The 27,980-nt window shown below is 56.7% G+C and overlaps 5 protein-coding genes across 5 annotated transcripts; all 5 read right to left on the bottom strand.

The window, feature by feature from the left end:
* Positions 1-80: 80 nt before the first annotated feature.
* Positions 81-927, bottom strand: ENH_00053710 (hypothetical protein; the record flags this gene model as incomplete). Its single annotated transcript, XM_013581503.1, has 1 exon — positions 81-927. A coding segment is annotated over one exon (847 nt), but the record flags the coding sequence as incomplete, so codon positions are not given.
* A 1,364-nt stretch (positions 928-2,291) lies between these two features.
* Positions 2,292-9,077, bottom strand: ENH_00053720 (hypothetical protein, conserved; the record flags this gene model as incomplete). The annotated part of the gene is made up of 1 exon (XM_013581504.1): positions 2,292-9,077. The coding sequence occupies one exon, from the start codon at positions 9,075-9,077 to the stop codon at positions 2,292-2,294; it is 6,786 nt and encodes a 2,261-aa protein (XP_013436958.1).
* A 3,113-nt stretch (positions 9,078-12,190) lies between these two features.
* Positions 12,191-13,354, bottom strand: ENH_00053730 (hypothetical protein; the record flags this gene model as incomplete). Its single annotated transcript, XM_013581505.1, has 1 exon — positions 12,191-13,354. The coding sequence occupies one exon, from the start codon at positions 13,352-13,354 to the stop codon at positions 12,191-12,193; it is 1,164 nt and encodes a 387-aa protein (XP_013436959.1).
* Positions 13,355-14,980: 1,626 nt separating this feature from the next.
* On the bottom strand, positions 14,981-16,764 carry ENH_00053740 (hypothetical protein, conserved; the record flags this gene model as incomplete). The annotated part of the gene is given in 2 exon segments (XM_013581506.1): positions 14,981-15,676; positions 15,682-16,764. Coding segments are annotated over 2 exon segments (1,779 nt in total).
* Positions 16,765-21,131: 4,367 nt separating this feature from the next.
* On the bottom strand, positions 21,132-27,874 carry ENH_00053750 (cyclin H, putative; the record flags this gene model as incomplete). The annotated part of the gene is made up of 5 exons (XM_013581507.1): positions 21,132-21,669; positions 21,930-23,362; positions 23,474-23,653; positions 26,396-27,364; positions 27,486-27,874. Coding segments are annotated over 5 exons (3,509 nt in total), but the record flags the coding sequence as incomplete, so codon positions are not given.
* Positions 27,875-27,980: the final 106 nt, after the last annotated feature.

The following is a 27,980-nucleotide window of genomic DNA, read 5'->3' on the forward strand; positions in this document are numbered from 1 at the left end:
TCGTGCAGCAGCAGCAGCAGCAGCAGCAGCAGCAGCAGCAGCAGCAGCAGCAGCAGCAGCAGCAGCAGCAGCAGCAGCACCTGGCTGGAGAAACCTGGGGAGGGCCTGAGCCCTGTGAACTGCTTCCACAAGGGGTCTCAGCCGAAATCGAGCAACTTCTTGATCTATTCGCTGCTGGCTGCTGCCAGCCAGCAGCATTTGAGCTTCTGCGAATTCTTCTGCTTCGATTTGCCGCGCCATCCGGCTGCACACCTTGCTGCTGCTGCTGCTGCTGCTGCTGCTGCTGCTGCTGCTGTGGCTGCTGGGCTGCGGCGACGCCGGCGTCGCCGGCGCGCTGCTGTGCGGGGACGCGGAGATTTGCAGCTGCTGCTGCTGCTGCTGCTGCTGCTGCTGCTCGCCGCCGTCGCTGAGGGCTCCGAATTCGTGCTTCTGTGCCACAGACAGCTTCTGCTGCTGCTGCTGCTGCTCATCCGCAGGAGACACGGAAGCAAAACCTGCAAGTGCTGCAGCGCCGAAGCACTTCAGCCGCAGCCGAGTGGTGTCTCCGCTGCTGCTGCTGCTGCTGCTGCTGCTGCTTCCCTCTGGGTCTCGACCTTTGGCTTCCTCCCGTTGCTGCTGCTTCGCCAGCGCTGCTGCAGCAGTTGCTGCTGCTGCGTCAGCATGCTGGCTGCCTGGCAGTCGTGCTGCAGCAGCAGCATCCTCGGGGCGCGCCTTTGCAAACCCAGAAGCAGCAGCAGCAGCTCCAGTAGCTGCTGCTGCTGCTGCTGCTGGCTGCGGCGAGACATCCGCGCTGAGCAGCCTGGAAGTCACAGTCAAGCTCTGGCCCTTTCCTGCTGCTGCTGCTGCTGCTGCTGCTTTAGCAAGCAGCTTCGCGTGGTAGACGAATGGGGAGTGCAGGTAATAAAGAGGAGTGCGCACATAAGCCATGGCAGCTGCAGCAACAGCAACAGCAGCAGCAGCAGCAAACGAAGCAGCTGCAGCAGCAGCAGCACGGCCACCACCACCACCCGCAGCAGCAGCTAGCAGCAGCAAGCACAGCAGCAGCAACTCCATAGGCCAGCTGCACTCTTCTACCACAGCATGCAGAGAGAGCCGTGCCTGCTGCTGCTGCTAATGCCCGCTGCTGCTGGAGGTGCAGCAGCAGCAGCAGCAGCACACAGCAGTAGCAGCAGCAGTAGCAGCAGCAGCAGGATCAGCAGCAGCAAAAGCAGTGAAACGGAAGCAACGGAAAAAAGGTGATTAAAGGGAGACAGAAACAGCAGAAGCTGCCAGCAGCAACAGAAAGCAATAAAAACAAAAAGTGAAAAAATAAACAAAAAGAGACATAAAGCGTAATGCCCGCTGCTGCTGGAGGTGCAGCAGCAGCAGCAGCAGCACACAGCAGTAGCAGCAGCAGTAGCAGCAGCAGCAGGATCAGCAGCAGCAAAAGCAGTGAAACGGAAGCAACGGAAAAAAGGTGATTAAAGGGAGACAGAAACAGCAGAAGCTGCCAGCAGCAACAGAAAGCAATAAAAACAAAAAGTGAAAAAATAAACAAAAAGAGACATAAAGTAGACAAAGAGGCAGGACAGGAAGATAACAAGAAGCAGCAGCAGCAGCAGCAGCAGCAGCAGCAGCAGCAGCAGCAGCAGGCTCTGGTGTACCTCTTTTGTAGTCGATTTCCTGCTGCTGCGTTTTGATGGTGGGGGGATTTTGGGCCTTGAAGAGCCGCACAGCTCTTTTGAAAGCAGCAAAGTAGTCAACAGCAGCAGCAAAAATCGAAACTCAGCATTTGCCACTCGCAGCATTAAAGGGGGAGGAAACTTTAAAGACTCTTCGGAAAAAAAGAAATCCAATTCAGCTCGGCGACAAAGAGAAAACCAGGCCTGCAGCAGCAAAAAGGACTCAGTGAAAAAATGGAATTCAAAAATTAAATTAAATTAAATTAAATAAAATTAAATTAAATGGATTAAAAGAACGAAAGGAAACAAAGAGGAATTTTAAATGAGTAAAAAGAAGAAAAAGAACAAAAAGGGAATTTAAAGAAACAAAAAAGAATTCAAAAGAATTAAAAATGACAAAAAGAGATGAAGGCCCAGAACAAAGCAAAGCAGATAAAAAGCAAAAAATAAAAAAGAATTAAAAAAGGAAAATAAAAACGGCAGCAAAAGGAAGATATAAAGACCGTCGTAGGAGCACAGAAGGACACCCACAGCAGCAGCAGCAGCAGCAGCAGCAGCAGCAGCGAGAGGCGCAGCAGCAGCAGCAGCAATACACGCCAGCAGCAGCACGCGCAGCACCCGGCCGACGTCTCAGCCGGGCAGCAAGAGCAGCAAACAGCAAAACCCCACCACAACAGCAACAGCAGCAGCACTCGCAGCAGCAGCAGCACCACTCGCAACAGCAGCAGCACCACTCGCAACAGCAGCAGCAGCAGCACCACTCGCAACAGCAGCAGCATCACTCGCAACAGCAGCAGCAGCAGCAGCAGCAGCAGCAGCAGGACTTGCCTGAACCCCCCAGGCAGCTGGCCCGCTGCGGGGTTCCTTGAGCTTTCTGTTGGCCTTGGAAGAAGGCAGCTGCTGCAGCCCGAAGGCCTGCAGCAGCTGCTGCGACAGCTGCAGCGGGGCCCCCTGGTGCATGCAAGGGGCATAAAGGGCATCTTTGAGGGCCAGCAGCGGCTGCAGCCAGCCGCCCTCGGCGTGCTGCTGCAGCTGCTGCAGCTGCAGCTGAAAAGCGGTTTCCTGCTGCTGCTGCAGCGGCAGCAGCAGCACCCCACGCCCTGCTGCTGCCACGCGGCTGCACAACTCCCTGTTGTACTTGCTGATGTACATACACCCCAAATAGCTGTTCTCCCGGTCATAAGTTCCCCCAGCAACTCCACTCAGGCTGGTGTCGATGGCTTTCAAGTTGCTGCTGCAGCCGCAGCTGCTGCTGCTGCTGCTGCTGCTGCTGCTGCTGCTGCGGCTGCGGGGGGCCCCTGCTGGCGTCGGCGGCCCCCACCACTTGCTGCGGCTCAAGGCCTCCTCTGTTGCTGCTGGGCCTCGCAGCCGCACTTTGCTGCTGCCAGCAGCAGCAGCAGCAACTGTGGCCACGCCGTTCCACTCCCGCTGCTGCTGCTGCTCCGTCTGCTGCTGCTGCTCCGCCTGCTGCTGCTGCGACCGCAGGGGAGACGCGCCGTCCACGCACGCGCCGCCAGCAGCAAGAATGCGCTTCTTCCTGCGCTGCTGCTGCTGCTGCTGCTGCTGACACAGCCCGTAGCCGCCGCCGGTGCTGCTGCTGCTGCTGCTGCTGCTGTCGCCCAGCAGCTGCTGCCACATCTGTGCTGCTGCTGCATGCGCTGCTCTGCTGGGACGCGACAGCAAAAAGCAAGGAATTGGAATGTCTAAGTCTGAATAATGGCCTGCCACTCCCCGCAGCATTTCGTGCAGCAGCCGCTTGTCTCCTTGCTGCCGCTTCTTCCGCAGCAGCAGCAGCTGCTGCTGCTGCTGCTGCTGCTGCTCCAGCGCCGCAAGCTCAGCTGGCCCGCAGCCCTGCAGCAGCAGACGCTCCATCGCGGGCGGCTCCGTGGCACTCGCAAAGTAGAAGACGCCGCCACCGTTGCTGCTGCTGCTGCTGCTGCTGCTGCTGCTGCTGCTGTTGCTGCTGTTCAGGCTGCTGCTGCGGTCCTGCTGCACCTCGTCCCTTGAGCTCTCCATGCTATCCGTGTCTGAGAGGCAGACAGCGGCGGGAATAAACTTGCTTCCGCTGCTGCTGCCGCTGCTGTTGGTGCTGCTGCCGCTGTTGCTGCTGCTGCTGCTGCTGCTGCTGCTGTTGCTGCTCCTGTTGGCCGCCTGCAGCATTGTTTGTACGTCTGCCGCCCCACTGTGCGGCTGCTGCTGCAGCTGCTGCGCCACCTTGAGCAGCAGCAGCACGCGGTCTGGGTCAAGAGAACTTGCTGCCTTTAGCAGCTCGTCCACTGGCTTCGACGCAGCAGCAGCAGCAGCAGCAGCAGCAGGAGCCTCTGCTGCTGCCGACTTCTCCACTGCTGCTTCTGCTGCTGCAGCGGATGCATGTGCTGCAGCTGCCTGTGCTGATCCCACGTCGGCAGCAGCCCCTCCCTCTACTGTGCACTTCAACTGAGCAGCAGCAGCAGCAGCAGCAGCAGCTGGTGCAGCAGCCTCTGCCGCCTTCGTGGGGGTTGCTGCAGGTGCTGCTGCAATTTGTGCTGATGCAGCTTGTGCTGCTGCAGCTGGCGCTGCTGCAGATGGTGCTGCTGCAGCTGGTGCTGCTGCTGCTGGCGCTGCTGCAGTTGGTGCTGCTGCTACTCGTGCTTTAGTTGGTGCTGCTGCGGCTGGTGCTGCTGCAGTCGGCGCTGCAGCAACTTTTTCTGCCGCAGTTGGTGCTGCAGCAGCTGTCCCTGCAGCAGCTGGTGCTGCAGCAGCTGTTCCTGCAGCAGCTGGTGCTGCAGCAGCTGTTTTTGTAGTTCCTGGTGCTGCAGTGGTTGGTGCTGCAGCAGCTGTTCCCGCAGTGGCTGGTGCTGCAGCGGCTGGTGCTGCAGCAGCTGGTGATGCAGCAGCTGGTGCTGCTGCAGCTGGTGCTGCTGCAGCTGGTGCTGCTGCTGTTGGCAAGGCAGCAGCTGGTGCTGTGACCCTTTGTCTGGGTAATGGAGTTAGAGAAGGCCCCCCACCATCCTGCACCTCCTGCTGCTCTTGCTGCTGTTGCTGCTGCTGCTGCTGCTGCGTCTGTGGCAGTTGCTGGGCAGCCAGCGGTGGGACTCGGTGTTGATGGCCTTGCTGCTGCTGCTGCTGCTGCTGCTGCTGCTGCTGCTGCTGCTTCTGCTGCTTGACTTGCTGCAGTTTGCGCTGGGGCTGCTGCTCTTCTGTGTCTTCATCGTCTAGGAGCGTCAGCCGCACCAGCTTGGTCTCTTCTGGCTGCAGCAGCTCATCTGCTGCTGCTGCTGCTGCTGCTGCTGCTGCCTCTGGGTCCAGCAGCAGCGCAACAACAGCAGCGCCGCACGGGTCCATTTGCTCCTGGAGCAGCATTAGCTTGAGGCCCTGCTGCTGCTCACGCGGGTCGGCCTCTTGCTGCTGCTGCTGCTTCTGGTGCTGCGGCAGCTGCTGCTGCTGCTGCAGCTGCTGCTGCTGCTCCGGCGGCACCGACAGCAGCAAGTAGTCCGGCGTCTCCACCTCCAGGTGTACAGACACCTCACATGTAGGCGAAGTCCCCAGCAGTGCATCCCATCCTTCTGCTGTTTGCGGCAGCAGCAGCTCCTGCTGCTGCTGCTGCTGCTGCTGCACGCGAGACCAGTCGACGATGCTTGCTGCAGTCCCCTGGCCCTCCGCTGCAGCAGCAGCTGCGCCTGCTGCGGGGGCATCGTTGCTGCTGCTGCTGCTGCTGCTGCTGCGTGAAGCACCTGCACGGGTAACTCGTGCAGACAAGGGCGGCAGCATGCGGCCCCGTAAACGGAGGCGGGGACCCTCTAGTTGCTGCTGCTGCTGCTGCTGCTGCTGCGGCGGCGGCGGCTGCTGCTGCTGCTGCTGTTGCTGCTGCTGTTGCAGCAGCGGCTGCTTGTGGTCGAGGTTCTGCTGCTGCAGCAGCGGCTGCTTCTGGTCGAGCTGCTGCTCCTGCTGCTGATTATTTGAGAGTGGCTGCTGCTCGCCAAGCTCTTTCTTCTCGGGCTGCTGCTGTTCCTGCTCTTGCGGTTGCTGCTGCAGCAGCTGCTGCTGCTGCTGCTGTTGTTGCTGAAGTCCCGATTGCTGCGGCTGCTGCACCAGCTTCTGCTGCGAAACGGCATCACCTGTCTGGTTGTAGATGTCGGCATGCTGCTGTTGCTGCTGTTGCTGCTGCTGCTGCGGCTGCTGCGGTTGCTGCTGCCGCTGCTGCAGTTCTTGCTCCTCTTGCAGCTCCTGCTGCTCTTGCTGCTCATCTGCTGCAGCGTCTTCCCACTCTTGCTGCTGCTGCTGCTGCTCATTTGGTGTCTGCTGCAGCGGCTTGCGGCGGCGGCGCTGCGTCAGGCGGGAGGCCTTCTTGCGGTGCTTGTGAACTGCGTAGTTGCTGCTGCTTGCTGCTGCATCTGCTGCTGCTGCTGCTGCTGCTGCTGCTGCTTCCATAGATTCTCCTGACCCTACCGAAGAAGAGGAAGCGGCGCCAGCAGCACGCGACGGCTCAGCAGCAGCAGCAACTGGAGTAGCTGCTGCTGCAGCAGTTGCAGCAAGGGGCGTAACAGGAGCAGCAGCAGCAGCAGCAGCAGCAGGTGCTGCTGCTGCCTGCCGCAATGATGCCAACTTTATAGTCATCCCAGCTGGGGGCGGCGTTGGGCTATGGGGCGTCTTCCCTGAAGCAGCAGCAGCAGCAACAGGAGCAGCAGCAGCAGCAGCACGACTGGCAGCAGCAGCAGCAGCAGCAGGAGCAGCAGGAAGTGGCGAAGACGCGGCCCCCGTTGCTCGTGAAGCTATTTCTTTAGCAGCAGCAAATGGCTTTGTTCCTGTTGCTGCTGCAGCTGGGGATGGTGCTGCTGATCCCCCTGCTGCAGCTGCTGCTTCTTTTGCTGCTGCTGCAGCATGCCCTAGTGGAGGCGCTGCTGCTGCACTAGCTCGCGGCGCCGCTGCTGCTGCTGCTGCTGCTGCTGCTGCTGTTTTTGCTGCACTTGGTGTTGCAGTTGGTGCTGCCGCAGCTCCTGCTGGCGGTGTTGTTGCTGCTGTTGCTGCTTCTGCTGCTTGTGGCGGTGACGCTGCTGCTGCTGCAACGGGCGCTGCAGCAGCAGCTCCTGCAGCGGCTGTTGTTGCTGCTGCTGCTGCTGCTGCTGCTGCTGCTTTTGCAACGGGTCGTGATGGTGCTGTTCCTGTTGCTGCTTTTGCTGCAAGAGGGGCTGCCGCTGCTGCTATTTTTGCTGCAGCGGGCGCTGCTGCTGCTGCTGCTACTTTTGCTGCACGAGGGGTTGCTGCTGCTGCTGCTGCTGCTGCGTTTGCTGCAACAGGCGTTGTTGCCGCGGCTGCTCTTGCTGGAAGAGGGGCAGCTGCTGCTGCTGCTGCTTTTGCTGGAACGGGCGCTGCTGCTGCTGTTGCTGCGAGAGGTGCTGCTGCTGCTGCTGCATTTGCTGCGACGGGCTTTGCTGCTGCTACTGCCGCTGCTGCTGCAACAGGGGCTGCTGCTGATGATGATTTCGCTGCAACGGGCGCTGCTGCTGCTGCTGCTGTTGCTGCAAGAGGGACTGTCGCTGCTGCTGCTTTTGCTGCAAGGGGCGCTGCTGCTGTTGCTGCTGTTGCTGCCGCTGCTACTGCTTTTGCTGCTCCTGACGCTGCTGCTGCTGCTGTTGCTGCAAGAGGGGCTGCTGCTGCTGCTCCTTTTGCTGCAACGGGCGCTGCTGCTGGTGCTTTTGCTGCGAGAGGGACTGCAGCTGCTGCTGCTTTTGATGAAACGGGCGCTGCTGCTGATGCTTTTGCTGCAAGGGGCGCTGCTGCTGCTGCTGTTGCTGCAACGGGCGCTGCTGCTGCTGCTGCTGCTTTTGCTGCAACGGGCGCTGCTGCTGCTGCGGTTGCTGCACGAGGGACTGATGCTGCTGCTCCTTTTGCTGCAACGGGCGCTGCTGCTGCTGCTGCTGTCGCGGCAGCAGGTGCTGCTGCTGTTGCTGCAACAGGCGCTGCTGCTGCTGTTGCAACGGCTGGCACTGAAGAAGGTGCTGCCGGTGGAGAAGCTGCTGCTGCTGCTGCTGGCTGTGCTGCTGCTGCTGCTGCTCCTCCTGCTGTCGGCGGCAACGATGCTGAGGCTGACTTCGTTGCTACAGCTGCTGCTGCTGCTGCTGTTGCTGCTGCTGCTGCTGTCGCTGCTGCTGTTCGCGATGGCCGCACTTGAGGTCTTCCCGGCGTTGTCGGCGTTGCTGCTGTTGCTGCAGCTTTTGCTTCCGCTGCTGCTGCTGCTGCTCGTGCTGCTGCTGCTGCTGCTGCTACCGCTGCTTCCTTCTCAGCTGGCTGCGGCCGCGTTCCCTCGTACATTGTTGTTGCTGCTGCTGCTGCTGCTGGCTGAGCAGCAGCTGGAGCTGCAGCTGCTGCAATCTGCCTCGTTAAAGCGTTGCCAGCAGCAGCAACAGCTGCTGCTGCTGCTGCTCTTGCTGCTGCTGTCAGTTCGGCGTCGCCCCCTGCAGCAGGAGATGTATGCCGCATGAGGGGCTGCTTCCGTGCAGCAACAGTTGCTGCTGTCGCTGCTGCCTTCCTCACAGCAGCAGCAGCAGCTGCTGCTGTCGCAGCAGCAACAGCAGCAGCTGCTGCTGCTGCAGCTCCCCGCGGAGTGTCACTGCAGCTCAGAGGAGGAGGGAACCCAAGAGGAGGCAGATGGAGAGGGCCTCTATGTTGCTGCTGCTGCAGCTGCTGCTGCTGCTGCAAGTGCTGCTGCTGCAACTGCTGCTGCTGCAACTGCTGTTGTTGCAACTGCTGCTGCTGCAACTGCTGCTGCTGCAACTGCTGTTGCTGCAACTGCTGTTGCTGCAGCTGCTGGTGCTGCAACTGCTGTTGCTGCAGCTGCTGCTGCTGCAGCTGCTGCTGCTGCAGCTGCTGCTGCTGCAGCTGCTTACTATAGCGCTGCTGCTGCAGCCAAGCTGCCTGTGGCTGCTGCAGCAGCTGCTGCGGCGGCGGCAAAGGGCGTGGTGGTATTACAGAACAGGGGGGCTGGACTCTGTGCTGCGGCGTTGATGACGGGAAGCCATGCTGCTGCTGCTGCAGCTGCTGCTGCTGCAGCTGCTGCTGCTGCAGCTGCTGCTGCTGCAGCTGCTGCTGCTGCTGCAGTTGCTGCTGCTGCAGTTGCTGCTGCTGCTGCTGCAGTTGCTGCTGCAGCGGAAGAGGCTGCGGCATCAAGGGAGCGCCGGGAAGGTGGTGCTGCGGATGCTGTGGTGGCTGTTGCTGCTGCTGCTGCTGTTGCCGCATCACGTGTTGCTGCAGCATTTGCTGCTGCAGCATGCGCTGCTGTAGCAGCTGCTGCTGCTGCTGCACAAGCGGCTGCTGCATGTAACGCGTGTGCTGCTGGCCCAGGCGGTCTTGTTGCTGCAGCGTGGGTCCCTGCTGCTGCGCCAGCTGCTGCAGCAAAAGCAGTTGCTGTTGTTGCTGCTGCTGCTGCTGCTGCTGCATATTAATTGACTAGCTGGGGCAATTGCGTCTCGTCCTCCCCTGCGTCTGAGGTGTCTGTACACTCCAGCAGTTGCTGTTGGCACTGCAGCAGGAGCGGCAGGTGCTGCTGTCGCAGTAGCAGCGACGCAGTTTACCCTTGCGCTGCTGCTGCTGCTGCTGCTGCTGCTGCTGCGTGCTGCAGCAGCAACTGAGGTTGTGGGGCCGTTTGCTGAAGCAAAGAGGGTCACACGACGGTTTGGCCCATGACAAGCTGCTGCTGATGCTGCCGCTGCGCCGCATCTAATCCGCAGCAGCAGCAGCAGCAGCAGCAGCAGCAGCACGGGGCATCTCTCTCGTCGCTGCTGCTGCTGTTGCTGCTGCTGCTGAGCCTTCAGGCTGTTTCGTCTGTGATACAGAGGCTACCAAATGCCTTACAGACACCCACGGAGCTAACTCAGAGAAGGAGGGTAGCGGTAGCAGCATTTGCTGCTGCTGCTGCTACTGCTGCTGCTGCATCGATGAGCAGCCACAGCAGCAGCAGCAGCAGGTGCTGCTGCTGCTTGTATGGTTTGTCTGCTGAGCTCTATTGCGCAAAAGAAGACAGCAGCAGCAGTCTGCACCTCTAAGGATTTGAATCCTTCGTGGCCTTGCAGGATCTCTAGGCAGTTGCTGCTGCTGCTGCTGCTGTTGCTGCTGCTGCGCTGCTGCTGCAGTGCAGCTGCTGCTGCTGCCATGTCCCTCCTACGTAGCTCCAAATAAAGAGATTTTGCTTATTTTTAATTTCATTTTTAAAACACTGAAGGATAACTAGCAGAAATCCAGCAGCAGCAGCGCACGGACGCGAGCCCGCCTCACCGTGTAGCGTTTAGGGTTTAGGGTTTAGGGTTTAGGGTTTAGGGTTTAGCCAGTTCAGGCTGCTGCTGAAGCCTTGTTGTCTAAATTCAGGGGCTTAGGCCTAACGTTTCGTGGCTGTCGTCTGCGCGCTTTAAGGGTTTGAGTTGCTGCAGGGCCGCGGGAAACCCTAAACCCTAAACCCTAAACCCTAAACCCTCGCGGACGAGCAGCACCTGCAGCAGCAGCCTGCTGTTCTGGCCCCAGACAGCAAAACCACCCACGATTTTTAGTGTCCGCAGATGCAGCAGCAGCACAGCAGCAACGAATAGAGCAGCAGCAGCTGCAGCAGCCACAGATACTGCAGCAGCAGCAGCAGCTTTGGTAGCAGCAGATAGAACAGCAGCAGCAGCTACGGTACCGGAAGTTACAGCAGCAGCATTCACAGTAGAAGCAGATACAGCAGCAAAAGCAGCTGCACTTACAGCAGCAGGAGACGCAGTAGCAGCAGCAGCAGCAGCAGCAGCAGCTACTGCAGCAGCAAGTGCAGCAGCCGCCGATAAGTAGTAGTAGATGCAGCAGCAAAAGCAGTGGCAGCCAAAGTCCGGTAAGTCGTGACAGCAGCAGCAGATATACAGAGACGCCAGCAGCAGCAGCAACCACAGCAGCAGGAACAGCAGCAGCAGCAGGTGCAGCAGCAGCAGGTGAAGCAGCAGCAGCAACAGTCTCGGCAGCAGTAGAGAAATCAGCAGTTAAAGCTGCATCAGCAACAACAGCTGCGGCAGCAACAACAGCTGCAGCAGCAACAGCAGCTGCAGCAGCAACAGCTGCAGCAGCAACAACAGCTGCAGCAGCAACAACAGCTGCAGCAGCAGCAGCTGCAATGCCAGCCGCAAAGGCAGGGAAAAACATGTCACAAGTGGCAGCAACAGCAGCAGCAGCAGCAGCAGCAGCAGCAGCAGCTGTTCCAGCACTTAGCTGCTGCTTGCAATCAACGCCTCTACTGGGGCCTAGCGGCCACTAAAAACCCTAAACCCTAAACCCTAAACCCTAAACCCTAGTTCAAAACCGCTACGAACAGCTAAACTGCAGCGAAGCCGCGAATATAGACTAATGGCAATAAATGCAAACTAACAAAATGAAAAATAAATGAAAAAGAGAATAGACAAGTCAACAAATCCTTTTTACAAAAAGCTACAAAAGGCCCCACAATTGGCCCCAGGGGCCCCCAGGGGCCCCCAGGGGCCCCCAGGGGCCCCCAGCGGTCTTAGGGGCCCCCAAGGGCCCCCGGGGTACCCCTGGGGCCCCCACGGGGCTCCAGGGGCCCCCAGGGGCCCCCAGGGGCCCCCAGGGGCCCCAGGGGGGCCATGGGGGCCCCCAAGTGGCCCTAGGGGCCCCACAATTGGCCCAAAGGGCCTCACAATTGGCCCCTTGACAAGGGGCCCCCCGTACGCACTGGGGCCCTTTAAAGGGGGCCCCCCGAACCACAAGCGACCCCTTTAGGGGCCCCTGAAGGGGCCCCTAAAGGGGCCCATAAAGAAGGGGGGCCCCCAGGCTGCTCCATCGCAGGCTGGGGGCCCCCAAGCGGGCCCCCTGGGGCCTCAGAGGGGCCCATAAAGCCCGAAATGACCCTTATGGGATTATAAAGAAAACCCAATTTTCATGAATCCTAAAAAGGCCCCAGGGGGCCCCCAAGGGGCCCCAAAAGGGCCCCAAAAGGGTCCAAAAAGGCCCCAAAAGGGCCCCAAAAGGGCCCCCTAGGGGCCCCCTAGGGGCCCCTAGGGGGCCTCTAGAAAAAATAAGGGCCCATAAAGAGCTGGCCCTCATTTCTTCACTAATGAGGAATATGGTGCCTTTCTGCTGCTGCTGCTGCTGCTGCTGCTGCTGTTGCTGCTGTTGCTGCTGCTGTTGCCGATGCTCATATTCATTGTAGGAGCACTGCTGCTGCTGCTGCTGCTGCTGATCCTCCTTCTTCTGCTGCTATGAAAAAGAAACGAGGGGCCCCCTCAGCAGCATTTTGCCCAAAGCTTCTTCCCTGTACCCTTGGGGCCCCAGGGGGGCCTCAGGGGCCCCAAGGGGCCCCCTATGGCCCCCGGTGGGGGCCCCCTGGGGCCCCCAAGGAGGCTATGGAGGCCCTTGGGGGGCCCCCGGGGCCCCCCGGGGGGTCCTAGAGGGCCCTCGGGGGGCCCCCTGGGGGCCCCTTTTGACCTCAAGGGGGCCCCCAAGGGCTATTAAAGCTGAAATTCCCTATAAAGCAATTCAGCAGCGGGGTAAAAACAAAGAAAGAAACAAACAACAAGTCCTTAGTGCATGCGCGAGACCCAGGGCTTCCAAGTGCCCCAGGGGGGGGGCCCCTCAAGGGCCCCCAGAGGGTCCGCCTCAGCCTTATAAGAGTTGCTGCTGCTGGGGCCCTCCGGGGGGCCCCCAGAGGCCTCTGAGGGGCCCTTTGCTGCCTTTGGGGGCCCCTCAGAACCCACAAGTCCTGCTGCAGCCCTCATGCCCCTTCCGAAGGGAAAAAAGAATTGCGGGATATCCGAATGGGAAGAGGGGGCCTCCTTGGGGGCCCCCTGGGGGTCCTTCTGGGGGGCCCCTTGGGGGCCCCCCTGGGGGCCCCCCTGCGCGGCCTTCGGGGGGGCCCCCGCGGGGGCCCCGTGTGAAGGGTCTTGCGGGGCCCCCTTGGGGGGCCCCCCAGAGGGCTGCTGGGGAATCTGGCGCTGCTGCTTCTGCTGTGCGATGGGGGCCCCCGCGTCCCCTGCTTCCAGGAAGGCGCCGGAGCTCCTTCTTGCTGCTGCTGCTGCTGCTGCTGCTGCTGCTGCTGCTGCTGCTGCTTGGGGCCCCGTAGGGTCCCCGCAGAGGCCCTGGGGGCCATATAAATGAGCTGGAGTTCCCCCAATTTGGCTGGGGAGGCCCTCAGCCAGCACAATGCTGAACTTCTCGTAGGCATTTTTGACTGCAGCCAAACAGCTCAGACCCAATCCCCGCCACCTCAGGGGGGCCCCCGGGGGGCCCCCCTGGGGGCTCTTCTGAGGGGCCCTTTGGGGGGCCCTTTGGAGGGCCCCCTGAGAAGCAGCTTTTTCTGTTTCTTGGGGCCCCCTTGAGGCCCTCCCAGGGGCCCCCCTTGGGGCCCCCTCTGGGGCCCCTCCCGGGGCCCCCCTTGAGGGGGCCCCCAAGCTCTCTGCTGCTGCTGGCTCTTCCCGAGCTTTTGGCTGCAGGGGGGGCCCTGCAGCTGGCGGGGGCCCCCCTGAGTCCCCCAAGGCCCCGGGGGCCTCCCCAGGGGCCCCAGGGGGCCTCTGGGGGGCCCCCGGAGCCCCTACAGATGCTTGGGAGGACTTTGAAGACCCCCAAAACGAACGCAGGCCCTGATAGACAGGCTGGGGGCCCTCCAGGGGGCCCCCAGAGCGCAGCAAAAGTGCGGTGACCTTGGGGGCCCCCCGAGGAAGAGAAGAAAAGGCTCTCGGGAGCGCCATTGCCGGCCAAAAGGATCTTTCTTTGGACGAAAAGAAACAAATAATAAAAATAAAAGGTTAATTCAAGTTATTTGAGGAAAAAGTGGATCAGAACTGAAAAAGCCTCGGCCAGCCTCGCTGAGGACCACTGGTGCGCAGCAGCGAGCTGTCTGTACACCTGAGCTGCTGCTGCTCGCGCGTCGATGCTGCTGCTCTTCGCTCAATTTAATTCAATTTAATTTAATTTAAATCTTTTGTTTCCGCATTTACAGATTTTAAAACAAATGCGAAGGGCTTTTACTGGAACTGAGCCTTCGAGCGGGCTAATTATCGCTGCCTGCTGCTCCTGCAGGCGCTCGCCGCCGCTGCTGCTGCTGCTGCTGCTGCTGCTGCTGCTGCTGATTTGTCCTGCTTCTGCTGATGCTCGTAGCACCGTTGCTTCTGAGTCATCTGCTGCTGCTGCTGCTGCTGCTAGAAGGCTGCCAAACAGCGTCTACTTCCGCTGCCGCTGCTGCTGCTGGATGGTTCCCGAGCAGCATCTGCTGCTGCTGCTGCTAGATAGTTGCTGAGCATTCTCTGTTGCTGCTGCTGCTGCTGCCGCTACGTAGCTGCTGTGCAGCGTCTTCTGCTGCAGCAGCTGCTGCTGCTAGTTGTTCACCGAGCAGCATCTGCTGCTGCTGCTTCCCAGTCACTGCGAACTGCTGCAGCAAAGACGCTGCTGCTGCAGCAGCAGCCCCAAGCTGCTGCTAATGGACTTTAATTTGAATTGTTTTTCTATTTGTTCATTTGGCTTTTAACTTTAAAGGGAAATAAACCCAAAAGCAAAACAAACCCATTTAAAGCAGCAGCAGCAGCAAACCAAATTAACAGTTTACGCTACTGCAGCAGCAGCAGCAGCAGCAGCAGCAGCAGCAGCAGCAGCAGCAGCAGCAGTTCGTCTTTTTGCCAGTCTCCGTATCCCTTCTCTAGAGGCGCCACCCCATCTATTCCTTTATTTATTTTGGAATATTTATTTATTTATTTCCCAATATCTTTTATTTGCTTTTTATTTATAAATAAAAACTAAATAATTAATTTATTAATTTAATTTAATTTATTTATTTAATTTGTTTATTTGCGTTAGCCCTGCATGCCAGCATATATCAACAGACAGAGATGAAAACCCTAAACCCTAAACCCTAAACCCTTACACCCTAAACCCTAAACCCTAAACCCTAAACTCTAGACCCTGAGCCGTACAGAAAGAATCCGAAGCCTGTTGAGTCAAAAGGGTTTAGGGTTTAGGGTTTGACAGGCTCTCTTTCGCATCGCCGTTTGCCCCTTCTCAGGGTTTAGGGTTTAGGGTTTAGCGCAGCTGCAAAAGCGAGCAGGCGCAGCAGCATGCTGCAGCAAGCTGCAGCAAGCAGCAGCAAGCAGCAGCAAGCAGCAGCAAGCAGCAACCAGCAGCAGCAAGCAGCAGCAAGCAGCAGCCAGCAGCAGCAAGCAGCAGCAAGCAGCAGCCAGCAGCAGCAAACAGCAGCAAGCAGCAGCAAACAGCAGCATGCAGCAGCAAGCAGCATCAAGCAGCAGCAAACAGCAGCATGCAGCAGCAAGCAGCAGCAAACAGCAGCATGCAGCAGCAAGCAGCAGCAGCAGCAGCAGAAAAGGCTAGAAAGTATCTTTTGTGTTTCTGGATTCTGCTGCTTGTTGAATTGTCTTTTTAATTAAACAAAACCAAAACAGCAAATTGTCAAAATCTCCTTCGTAAGAACTCCACAGCTGCTGCTCCTCTTCTGCCTTCAAAGCCGGGACCAGCAGACTCTCTTGCTGCTGCTGCTGCTGCTGCTGCTGCTGCTGCTGCTGCTGCTGCTGCTGCTGCTGCTGGTGGTCCTGTTGCTGGCATTGCAGCTGCTGTTCCTGCTGCTGCTGCTGCTGCTGCTGTTTTTGCGGCTGGCTCTGCTGTTGCTCTCCCTGCTGCTGCTGCTGCTGGTTGTTGTGGGCGGTTAGTGCTGCTGCTGCTGCTGCTGATCCTGCTGCCGCTGCTGCTGTTGCTGCTGCTGCTGCTTCGCCGGCTGCTGCTTCGTCTGCGGCCTGCGTCTTTGGCTCCACTGCAGCACCGCCAGCAGCAGCACCCGCAGCAGCAGCAGCAGCAGCAGCAGCGGGAGCAGCAGCAGCAGCAGCAGCAGCAGCAGCAGCAGCAGCTTGGTTTGCCCTTCGGCGCATGTCGTATTCCCTGAGGACAAGATAAGCTGCTTCTGCTGTTGAGAGGAAAAAAGGTTTTCCGTTTTTGTGTCTTCTCCAGAAGTTGCTGCTGCTGCTGCTGCTGAGCTGCACGCGCTGCAGCGCAGCAACAGCAGCAAGACGGCTCATTGCTGCTGCTTGGTACCAAGTGCAGTCCAGCAGCACAACATCTTCCACTCGCTGCCAGTCCACTGCTGCTGCTGCTGCTGCTGCTGCTCCCGGCAGCAGCAGCACCGCCCGGCCCTCCGCCCACGGAGCACCTGCAGCTCCTGCTGCTGCTGCTGCTGCTGCTGCTGCTGCTGCTGCAGGGGCCCAATTCTTGTGATGGAGTTGCTGCTGAGGTCTGCTTCGTACAGCAAAACTTCCTGAGGAGCAGCAAAAGCCAAAGGGACAGCAGAAGACTTCGAAGCTTTTTCTTTCGGGTGGCGAATTATGTGAAGCCGAAACGGCAGCCGCACGCGGGGCACCCGCACTGCTGCTGCTGCTGCTGCTGCTGCTGCTGCTGCTGCTGCTGCTGCTGCTGCTGCTGGGGGTGGTGGTGGTGGTGGTGCTGCTGCTGCTGCTGGGGGTGGTGCTGCGGCTGCTGCTGGGGGCGGCGCTGCTGCTGCTGCTGGGAGCGGCGCTGCTGCTGGTGCTGGTGGGAATGCTGCTGCTGCTGGTGCTTCTGCTTCTGCTGCTGCTGCTGCTGCTGCTGCTGCTGCAGGCCCAAGGAGGCAGCAGCACTTGCAGCAGTAGAAAGACCGCTGGACTCCACACCCGGGGCACTTTTGCCTTCGGCCCTTAACAGCAGAAATGCTGCGGCCCCGCTTCTGGCGCGAGGGGCCACCCTGCTGCTGCTGGGGGCCCCCCTGCTGCTGCTGCTGCTGCTGCTGCTGCTGCTGCTGCTGCTGCTGCTGCTCTTGGGGGGCCCCATGCTGCTGCTCTTGGGGGGCCCCCAAACGCCCTGAAGCCCCAAATGTGGCTTCAGAGGCATCTAAAGCCTCCAAAGAGGGTCTGGGGTCCCCAGAGGGGCCCCCAGGGGGGCCCCCAGGAGGGCCCCCAAGGGGGCCCCCAGGAGGGCCCCCAGGGGGGCCCCCAGGGGGGCCCCCAGGGGGGCCCTCGGGGGCCCCTAGAGGCTCGGGGGCCCCTTGGAAATCAGAAAGGAGGCGATCTATTGAAGACCAGTCAATTTGGAGTTTGTCGAGGTCTATGCTGCGCAGAGGGGCCCCCATGGACACAAACCCTAAACCCTAAACCCTAAACCCTAAACCCTAAACCCTCGCCCTGCGGCCGAATGGCTGGGAATAAAACCCTTGAAAACCCTCAAAAGCCTCGGAAAAGGCAAAAGGTACCCTCAGGGGCCCCTTTAGAGGGGCTAGTACCCAAAGGGGGGCCCCCTGAGGGGCCCCCCGGGACTCCTGGGGGCCCCCGTGGGCCCCTAGGGGCCCCAAGGGCCCCAGGGGCCCTTGGGGCCCCCTATAGGTTGAGTTTGGGTTTATTGGGTATTTGAAATAGAACTTGAGAAAAAAGATAATTAAAATAAATTATATTAAGTTTAAAATATTATTTGCTGCTGCTGCTGCTGCTGCTGCTGCTGCTGCTGCTGCTGCGGTGGCTGCATTAGCAAGAGCGGGTGTCCGGCGAAAGCCCTGAAGAGGAGCTGACTTCGCTTAAACCCTACACCCTAAACCCTAAACCCTAAACCTTAAACCCTAAACCCTAAACCCTAAACGCTAATTTGTGGAGCGAGACTCTTTAAATCTAGACCTAGCGAGCACCTGTGCAACAGGGTTAAGGGTTTAGGGTTTAGGGTTTAGGGTTTAGGGTTTGTACACGGCAAGAGTGGATCTTGGAGAAGAACTTGAGCTAAAAAGAGGCATTTTGAGCCTCTTGAGACGAATTTGAATGAATTAAATGAATTTAAATGAATTAAATGGATTTAAATTCATTTAAATGGATTTAAATTCATTTAAATGGATTTAAATGGACAATGGCGACCCCAAACAGCCTCGAAGAAGAACTAAAACATGCAGAAACTTACGAAGATTACTTGGACGGCTTTTTGACTGAGACGGACCGGCTGTACCTCAGCGATGTACATACACCCGAACTCCCGAACTGGAAATTTGAATTTATTTGATTTCATTTCATTTCAATTTGTTTCTAAAAATGATTTATTTCCACTTATTTCTGTTTATTAAATGCTTTTATTTATTTTTAAAAATGAAATGTTTTCTTCTTTTCGCTTTTGGACTTCTCCACACCTCTGAGGTGTACGTACACCCCAAAAACCCATTTCTCCGTTGCCAGCTTTTACTCTCCACCTCCTCTTTGCGCCCTGCTGCTGCTGCTGCTGCTGCTGCTTCTGTTGCTGTTGCTGCTGCTGCTGCTGCTGCTGCTGCTGCTGCTGTTCTAAGGAAAGACTCGCGAGGGAGCTGGTGGAAATTGGATGTCTCAAAGGTAGACCGAAGACAAGCAGCAGCAAAACGATCTGCAACAAAAATAAAAAGAACCAAAATAAATAAATAAATAAATAAATAAATAAATAAATAAATAAATAAATAAATAAATAAATAAATAAATAACAAAACAATGAAGAAACAAATGATAAATGAACACTGAACAAATAAGCCCAGCATTCAGCAGCAAAAGAAATTCATTTTCTTTTTTTCAAATTCAGGATCTGTCTTAACAAGAGAACAGTTTTACCAAAAGGCAGAAACATTAGATGAACAAAACCGCAAGGCCAAACATTACGGAGTTGGGGGCCCCCCGGGGGCCCCCCCGGGGGGCCCCCCCGGTACCTCCTCCCCTGGGGGCCCCCCGGGGGCCCCCCTGGGGCCCCCATCAGGGGGCCCCCTAGCCCTGGGGGCCTCTCCAGCAGGGAGTCCCTTAGGGGGCCCCCTGGGGGGCCTCCCGGGGGGCCCCCCAGGGGGGCCCCTGGGGCCCCCCCCCGGGGGGCCCCCAGGGGGGCCCCCGGGGGGGCCCCCAGGGGGGCCCCCCGGGGGGCCCCCGGGGCCACGGGAGAACAGCTTGGGGCTGCAGCTGGCGGGTCGAGTGGATTTGATATTGAATGGGAGTTTGTCGACAATTGTTTATGTGAGGGATTTGAATGAAGAGGGAATTGAAGTCAGTGGATATATTGATTTGGCAGATCGAATAAAAGAAAAGAGTTTTCGAGACATTTGCGAGGGAAAGAAGAGGCAAGAAGAGAAAGCCAGTTGAAGATTCTTTTTCTTTTTAAATCTTTTTTTATTTTTTTTGTGTTTTTTGGATCTTTTTTTCTCTTTTTGGCTTTTTTATTTCCCCTTTTAGGTCTTTTTGGTTTTCTTTTTGGTCTTCTTTTTGCCGCATTTTATTTATTGTTATATTCTCCTTTTATTTCTCTTTTTGGTTTTATTTAATTCTCTTTTTATCTTTTTTGATTTTTTCTCTTTTTCCGTTTTTTCGATTTTTTTATGTCTTTCAAATTTCTCCCTTCATCCCTTTTGTCTTCAATTCTTCAACTCCTCCAATTATTTAATTATTTAATTAATTTAATTAATTAATTAATTAAATTAATCAATTTAATTAATTAATTTAATTAATTTATTTAATTAAATTAATTTAATTTAATTAATTAATTGCTGCAGACTGCTGCCGCGGCCGTCGGACCTGGCGTACTTGAACATGGCGTCTTCGTTTTGCTGCTGCAGCAGCAGCAGCCACTTCAGCGTGAAGCAGCAGCAGCAGCAGCAGCAGCAGCAGCAGCAGCAGGGTTTCGGGCTTCTCTTTCGCCACAAAAGAGACTCCAAAACCCTAAACCCTAATCCAAACCTCCCTCCCGGAGACGGCACCACGCGCTTCGAATTCCCTGCCCCCGGAAACGCGCAAATTGTCTTCTTCGACCACACCTGCAGAAAAAAAGCCTAAACCCTAAACCCTAAACCCTAAACCCTAAACCCTAAACCCTAAATTAGGGTTTGGTGGCATCGACGGGTGAAGTGCAGAACCGGGATACTGCGTGCCCACGCAAATGCCGCTGTCGAAAAGGGCCTACCCTCAAGCCCTAAACCCTAAACCCTAAACCCTAAATTAGGGTTTGGTGGCACCGGCAGGTGAAAATTAGGGTTTGGTGGCACCGGCAGGTGAAATTCCTACCCGAAATACTGCTAAAGGCGGGATGTGCCCACGCAGATGCCGCTGTTGTGGCCTAGCCTCAAACCCCTAACCCTAAACCCTAAATTAGGGTTTGGCGGCGCCAGCAGCAGCAACGCCCACCCCTGGGTAAACCCTAAACCCTAAACCCTAAACCCTAAATCCTAAAGCAGCTGCAACATGTGCTTGGATTCGCTGACGAGCTTTCGTTGCCCCACAAAAAACCTCTTTTAAAAATAAATAAAACTTTTAAAATAAATAAAACTTTTATTTAAAATGAATTTATTTCACAATCAGCTGCCTCTAAGTACCCAAATGATTTGTAGGCTGCTGCTGCTTCTGCTGCTGCTGCTGCTGCTGCTGCTGCTGCTTCCGTAACATTGTCAGCAGCAGCAGAATCATAGTCACCAGCAGCAGCATCAGCAGCAGACTAGTCACCATCAGCGTCAGCAGCAGCAGCAGTAACACAACCAGCATAAGCAGCACCACCATCAGCAGCAACAGCAGCAGCAGCAGCAACAGCAGCAGCAGCAGCAGCCGCATTCGTTTGTAGTTTGCATGCGCTTGCATGCGCTGCGGGCTTTTCACTTTTTGCATTTTGTTTAATGACCAGAAATGGATTTTTCAATTAAATAAATTTTGAAATATTGAAATAAACTTTTAAATTTAAAAATGGAATTTTAAATTTAAAAAAAGAATTTAAATTCAAAAAACGGCCTTGTGTACGTACACCCGAAAGCACTGCAAAGTGCGAATGGACTAAAACGCATTTATTTGAAATAAAAATAAAAATAAAATAAAATAAAATAAAATAAATAAAATTTAATTAAAATTTAAATAAAATATAAATTAAATGCAAGTCAAATGCAGAACAATTGCAATAAAACAAAAATGCAGCTTCTTCGCCGTGGCTGCAAGCAGCAGCAGCAGCAGCAGCAGCAGCAGCAGCAAATAAACCCCATAAATAAATAACAATAAATAATAAATAATAAATAATAAGTAATAATAATAAATAATAAATAACTTTTAAATGATTAATAAATAATTACAAATAAACAAATGCACACAAATACTTCTTCCGAGTTACTAAAGAAAAAGGGCCCGCGCCCAAACACTGCGGCAGCAGCAGCTGCAGCAGAACTATACAGCAAGGGCGCGAAGACACCTCAAGGTGTCTCCACCACTAATCACAGGGGCCCCCAAAGGGTTCGGGGGCCCCCTAGGGTTTAGGGGCCCCCTAGGGTTTAGAGGCCCCTAAGGGTTTAGGGGGCCCCCTAGGGTTTAGGGGCCCCCTAGCGGCTTGGGGGCCCCCCAAGTGTTTGGGGGCCCCCCAAGGGTTTGGGGGCCCCCCAAGGGTTTGGGGGACCCCCAAGGGTTTGGGGGCCCCCCAAGGGTTTGGGGGCCCCCCAAGGGTTCAGTTGGGGGGCCCCCCGAGAGCTGTTGGGGCCCCCCAGGGGCCCCCCTATGCAAAGAATTCATCTATGGTGCGGGCGCTGCTGCGTCTGCTGTCCTGTACGTGCTGCTGCAGCTGCTGCTGCAGCTGCTGCTGCAGCTGCTGCTGCTGCTGCTGCTGCGCGAACAGGGGCGGAGACGCAGTGCTGCTGCTGCTGCTGAGGCCCAAAGGCCCTTCTGTTGCTGCTGTCGTGGCAGAGCCTTGCTGCGGCCGCTGCAGCGAGGAGATACTCGAGGTGGTTTGCTGCTCCGGCTGCTGCTGCTGCTGCTGCTGATCCTGCTGCTGCTGCGGCTGCTGCCGCTGCTGCTTGAAGTCTCCGGAAGCTACGCTCGATACACTCAGCGGCGGAGGGGTCTGTGGTGTTTCCCATAGCTGCTGCTGCTGCTGCTGCTGCTGCTGCTGCTGCTGCTGTTGCTGCTTCTGCTGAAGCTCCGGCTGCTGCTGCTGCTGCTGCGGCTGCTGCTGCTGCTGCTGCTGCAGCACGGGATGTGCGCTGCCCCACATGCGGGTAGCAGGCGTTTGGACATTCACCGGAAGCGAAGCAACGCTGCAGCAGCAGCAGCAGCAATCACAGCAGCAGCAGCAGCAATCACAGAAACAGCAGCAGGAAGCATCACAGCAGCAGCAACAGCAGCAGCAGTCACAAAAACAGCAGCAGCAATCAGAAGAGCAGCAGCAGCAGCAGCGGGGTCAGCATCAAACAACGGCATCAGCAGCACAAGCGAAGCCACCGGCCACATCAGCAGCAGCAGCAGCAGCAGCAGCAGCAGCAGCAGCAGCAGCAGCAGCAGCAGCAGCAGCAGCTACCTGAGGTGGGAAGGCGTTGAGGGGCGGCTGGGGTCTGCTGCAGCAGCAGCAGCAAGCAGCGGGAGTGTGGGGAAGCGGCTGGACAAGACAGAGAAGCTGCTGCGGTTTAGCTGCCGGGCTCCTTGCTGCTGCTGCCTTGCTGCTGCTTCTGCTGCTGTTGCTTTTGTGTAAATCTCCTGCATGCGCTGCACTGCTGTCAGCATCGAAGAGATGCAGCTGCTGCTGCTGCTGCTGCTGCTGCTGCTGCTCACGATGCTGCTGCGCCGCGACCGCACCCTCGTGCTGCAGGCCACGCTGCTGCAGGGGCTCCCCGGCTGCTGCAGCGGCTGCAGCAGCTGCTGCTGCTGCTGCTGCTGCTGCTGCTCTTGCTGCTCTCGCTGCATGCCCTGGATTACATTTCCTATGTCGTCGAACGCCTGCTGCCCTGCTGCTGCTGCTGCTGCTGCTGCACCCTGGTCAGCAGCAGCAGCAGAGCTGCCCAGACACTGCAGCGCAGCTTCGTGCTGCAGCCGAATACGGGCTATTTCCTGCTGCAGCGTTTGCAGAGACTTCGCGAGGCTGCTGCTGCTGCTGCTGCTGCTGCTGCTGCTGCTGCTGGCTGCAGCAGCGGCAGCACTCTTCCGCTCGTACTCGCGCAGCTGCTGCTGCTGCTGCGCCGCTTTCTCTGTCTGTTGCTGCAGCTGCTGTTGCAGCTGCTGCAGCTGCTGCTGCAGCTGCTGCAGCTGCTGCTCCTTTTCCTCCAACTGCTGGCCCTGGCTCGCAAGCTGCTGCTGCAGCTGCTCCACTTGCTGCCTTAAGTCCTGCTGCTGCTGCTGCTGCTGCTGTTCATTGCCTTCTGCGTCCACCGCAGAAGCTGACGCTTGCTGCTTCTCGTCAAGCTGCTGCTGCAGCAGCTTGATCTGCTGCTGCTGCTGCTGCAGCTGCTCCACCAAATGCTGCCGCTCCTGCTGCCCATGCTCTCCGTTGTCTTGCTGCTGCTGCTGCTGCTGCTGCTGCAGCTGCTGTCTGAGGGCTGCTGTCTCCTGCTGCAGCGCAGCAGACTCATCTCGGGCCTTCTGGCGTTCCTGCTGCAGCTGCTGCTGCAGCGACTCCACTTGCTGCTGCAGCTGCTGCAGCTGCTGCTGCTGCTGCTGCTGCTGCCCCTCCTCCTGCAAAGAGCTCCGTGGCCGTGGATCTTCTGTGTGTCTGCTGCTGCGGCGGTAGCGGGCCTCCGCAGCCCGCAGCATCTGCTGCTGCTGCTGCTGCTGCTGCTGCTGCTCCGTTTCTGCTGCAGCAGGCATTCTCATGTTCTGCAGCAGCTGCCTTGCTGCTTCTGCTGCTTCCATCCACGCAGTGGCTGGCCCGTTGTGCGCAGCAGGAGGCAGCGGCGGCTTCACAGGCTGCTGCTGCTGCTGCTGCTGCTGCTGCTGCTGCTGCGCTGCAGGGCTGCGAGTCTGCGGCAGCCAGCCTAGAGGTGCTGCAGCAGCAGGGGCCAACAGGGGGCCCCCCGGGGGGGCCCCCAGGGGCCCCTGGGGCCCCGGGGGCCCCTGGGGCTGTGCCCTAACCTGAGGGGGGGCCCCCTGCTGGCGCTGCGGCGGAGTAGCTATCATGCTGGGGGCCCCCCTTGCTGAGACTCCTTGCTGCTGCTGCTGCTGCTGCTGCTGCTGCTGCTGCTGCTGCTGCTGCTGCTGCTTGGGGAAGGGGCCCCTATTTGTCGTGGGGTTCAGGGTACGCAAGTGGGGCCCCTGAGCAGGGAGCTAAGGTTAGCTGGAGTTGCTGGAGCTGATGCTATTGCTGCTGCTGCTGCTGCTGCTGCTGCTGCTGCTGCTGCTGTTAAGCACCCAGCAGCTGCAGCAGAAAGCAGTCACTAAAAAGCGAAATAAAAGAAAAGACAAGGGCCGAAGTCCTGGGCAGGAGGCGCCGCACCGGCAGCAGCCCCCAGCGCAAGCAGCAGCAGCAGCTGCTGCTGCTGCTGCTGCTGCTGCTGCTGCTGCTGCTGCTGCCGTTTCTCAGCGGGGTGAGGGGCCCCTAGAAATAAATAAATGTTTAATTATGCATTCATTTAAATAGTAAAAATAAAAACAACAGACAGGAAGCAGCAGAAGAGGCAACGCAAACCCCAGCAGCGAATGACGCTCGTCGGCCGCGTGTGCTGCTGCTGCTGCTGCTGCTGCTGCTGCTGCTGCTGCTGCTGCTGCTGCCTCGCAGGAGGGAACAGCACGTTGCTGCAGTAGACGCGGCAGCAGCAGCAGCAGCCGCTATTTCAGGTGTACAGACAGTGCCAGGAAGCCGCGAGACGCGCAGCAAAAACTAATACTCCGCTGTCGCTGCTGCTGCTGCTGCTGCTGCTTCTGCTGCAGCAGCAGCAGCAGCAGGATCTCGACTGCTGCTCGCGACGAAGCAGCTCCAGGCTTTGTCTCTCGAATAAATAAAATGAATTTAAAAAATAAAAAAGAATTAAATTTAAATTCAAAAATAAATGAATTAAAAGCACAAAGGGATCGCTGGCCGTGTCCGCGGAACGGCTGTTGCTGCTGCTGCTGCTGCTGCTGCTGCTGCTGCTGCTGCTGCTGGTCTCATCTTTTCTTCTTTTTTGCCTCATTTGTCCATTTTTCATTTATTTTCATATCTTTTTATTCTTTTTTTTATTATTTTTCATTTATTTATTATTTCTCATTTATTTATTTTCATTTCTCATCTTTTTGCCCCTCGTTTGACCCCTCTTCGGACTTCTCCGCCAAAGAGGAAGTAGCTAATAAGTAAATAAATAAATAAATAAATAAATAAATAAATAAATAAACAAATAAGTAAATAAATAAATAAATAAATAAATAAATAAATAAATAAATAAATAAACAATCTAATTAATTAATTAATTAATTAATTAATTAACAAATATAATTAAACATAAAAATAAGAAAAATTAATTATAAAGAACCACTCGTTTCTCTCTTCAGAATTTCCTTTTCAAATAATATATCCCCTCAGTTATTCATTTCTTCACTTCAGTTTATTTATTTATTTGTTCATTTATTTGTCTATTTATTTATTTTTTTATTTATTTGTTTATTTATTTATTTATTTATTTATTTATTTATTTATTTATTTCAATTTCTATTATTTGCAAGTTTTTATTTGCTGCTAGTTAAGCGCTTGCTGCGCCCCATTGGGGCCTCTCTGAAGAGAAGCCAATCAAACAAAAACACTCTTTGGCTAGCTAGCTAGCTAGCTAGATAGCTAGCTAGCTAGCTAGCCACTTAACCAGATAGCTAGCTAGCTAGCTAGCTAGCTAGCTAGCTCGCCAGCTAGCTAGCTACTTCACCAGGTAGCTAGCCAGCTAGCTAGCTACTTAACCAGCTAGCTAGCTACTTAACCAGCTAGCTAGCTAGCTACTTAACTAGCTAGCTAGCTAGCTAGCTAGATAAGTAGCTAGCTGGCTAGCTAGCTAGCTGGCTAGCTAGCGAGCGAGATAAGTAGCTGGCTGTCCAGCTAGCTAGCGAGCTAGCCATTTAGCTAGTTAGCTAGCCAGCTAGCTAGTTAGCCACTCAGCTAGCTGGCTAGCTATCCAGCCATCTGCTTAGCTAGCTAGATAGCTAGCTAGCTAGCCAGCTAGCTAGCCAGCTAGCTAGCCAGCTAGCTAGCCAGCTAGCTAGCCAGCTAGCTAGCTAAGGAAGACACACTAAAGGCTTTGTGCATTTGTGAGGAGGCCTTTTGTGCCCTGCTGGGAAAACGAATAGAGATCCAACGCTGCTGCTGCTGCTGCTGCTGCTGCTGCCGCTGCTGCTGTGAACGCTCTTGCTGCAGTTTCTGCTGCTGCTTCTGCTGCTTCTTCTGCTGCTGCTGTTTACTCCTTTTTCGACTTTTTCTTTTTCCTCTTTTTGTCTTTGCGGCCGTCTCTACCGTTGCCTTCCAAAACCTGCAGCAGCAGCAGCAGCAGCAGCAGCAGCACAAGCAGCAGGTACTGCAGCAGCAGCGAAAGCTGCAGCAGCGGCGGCAGCAACAGCACTTGCAAGAGCAGCACAAGTTGCAGCAGCAGCAGCAGCACAACCGCAGATGCAGTGACAACAGCAGGACTCAATCGCAGCAGCAGCAGCAGCAGCAGCAGCAGCAGCAGCAGCAGCAGCAAGCAAACCATTAGCAGCAGCCTTAGAACTATATTGCGCAGCACCCGTTGCAGCCTCAGCAGCAGCAGCAACATTACGAGGGTCACAGGCATCAGCAGCAGCAGCAACATTAAAAAAATTACCGTTGTTATCAGCAGCAGCAGCAGCAGCAGCAGCAGCAGCAGCAGCAGCAGCAGCATCAACAGCATGAAAGGCAACAGCAGCAGCAATAACAGCACTGGCAGCTCGAACACAATTACTAGCAGCAGCAGCAGCACCAAGAGAATAGCAACAGCAGCACTGGCAGCTCGAAGATAATTATCACCAGCAGCAGCAGCAGCAGCAGCAGCAGCAGCAGCAGCAGCAGCAGCAGCAGCGGGTTACTTCTGCTGCTTCGACGGCCCTGGCGAGGACAGCAGCCATGGGCTGGGAGAGTTGGCCGTTTTGTGTCTGTCTTTGAGTTTGTTTTAAAACAATTAATTCTTTTTTTATTTCCGAGAAGCAACGAAGCAGCTCAGACCAACGCTCTTCTGCTGCTGCTGCTGCTGCTGCTGCTGCTGCTGCTGCTGCGTTGTCTGCTGCTGCTGCTGCTGCGTTGTCTGCTGCTGCTGCTGCTGCTGCGCTGTCTGCTGCCGCTGGCGGCGCGCGCGGCTCTGCTGCACTGCCTGCTGCTGCTGCTGCTGCAGCTGGCGCTGCTGCTGCGCTGCCTTCTGCTGCTGCTGCTGCTGCTGCTGCTGCTGCTGCTGCTGCTGCAGTTGGGCCATCCTCTGCGAGGCTGAGCAAGTGTCTCTTGATGACAAGTTCAGCGTCGAAGCCGTGCTGCTGCTGCAGCTGCTGCAGCAGCGGGCTCGCCAGCAGCGCAGCAGCAGCAAGTCTGGCTGGGGGGTGCAGCAGCGGCAGCACAGGAGAAGCAAACAGCAGCAAACAAGTTGCTTCTGCTTCTTCCTGCAGCAGCACCAGCTGCGACAGCAGCTTTATGTGCTGCAGCTCCAGCGCCTCCACGCGGTCGTTCATGCTGCTGCTGCTGCTGCTGCTGCTGCTGCTGCTGCCGTTGCTGCTGCTGCTGCTGCCGTTGCTGCTGCTGCTGCTGCCGTTGCTGCTGCTCGCTGCTGCGCTCCGCGTCTCTTCCGCGTGCTGCTGCTGCTGCTGCTGCTGCTGCTGCTGCTCGTGCTGCAGCTGCTGCAGCTGCTGCTGCAGCGTGGCCTCTGCTGCAGCAACTAGCTGCGCACAAAGCTCGTTGAGGGGCTCTTTGCTGCTGAGGGCCAGCAGCTGAAACTGCAGCGCCTCGCAAACCACCAATTCGAAGGATAAAACTGCATTCAAGTCCAAGTCCGCAATGTCCCCCAGCAGCTCCTGCAAACAAACCACAAACTAGGGTTTAGGGTTTAGGGTTTAGGGCTTAGGGTTTAGGGTTTAGCCTCCAAGCCCCTCCACCCCCAGCAGCAACAGCACCACAGCAGCACAGCAGCAGCACCACCACCACCACAGCAGCATCCCCAGCAGCAGCAGCAGCAGCAGCAGCAGCAGCAGCAGCAGCAGCAGCAGCAGCAGCAGGACTGGCCCCGAGAGTGTAGTGCCTGGCGGTGTCCGTGGCCTTGAGGGCCAGCAGCAAACAGGCGAAGAGGGCCGGGCGAGGATCTGCTGCTAAAGAAGAAACAGCAAAAAAGAATCTGTGGAAGAAAAGACAAGAAGTTTCCAAGACGGAGTTGCTGAGGCCTTTGCGCTGGAAGAGCAGCAGCAGCTGCAGCGCGAAGTACTGCTGCAGCAGCAGCAGCTCGCGCAGGCTGGGCGCTGCTGCTGCTGCTGCTGCGTCCACTGCAGCAAGACGCCCCACTGCTGCTGCGTGCACTTGCTGCTGCTGCGCTGCAACAGCAGCAGCGGAAAACAGCCAGCAGCGGTAGTGCGAGCTTATGTACGGCCACTCCTCGGGGGGGCCCCCGGGGGGGCCCCCGGGGGGGGCCCCGGGGGG

This window comes from Eimeria necatrix, genomic scaffold, assembly GCF_000499385.1.
Source record: "Eimeria necatrix Houghton genomic scaffold, Enh_scaff436, whole genome shotgun sequence".
In the NCBI taxonomy this organism is placed as follows: domain Eukaryota; phylum Apicomplexa; class Conoidasida; order Eucoccidiorida; family Eimeriidae; genus Eimeria; species Eimeria necatrix.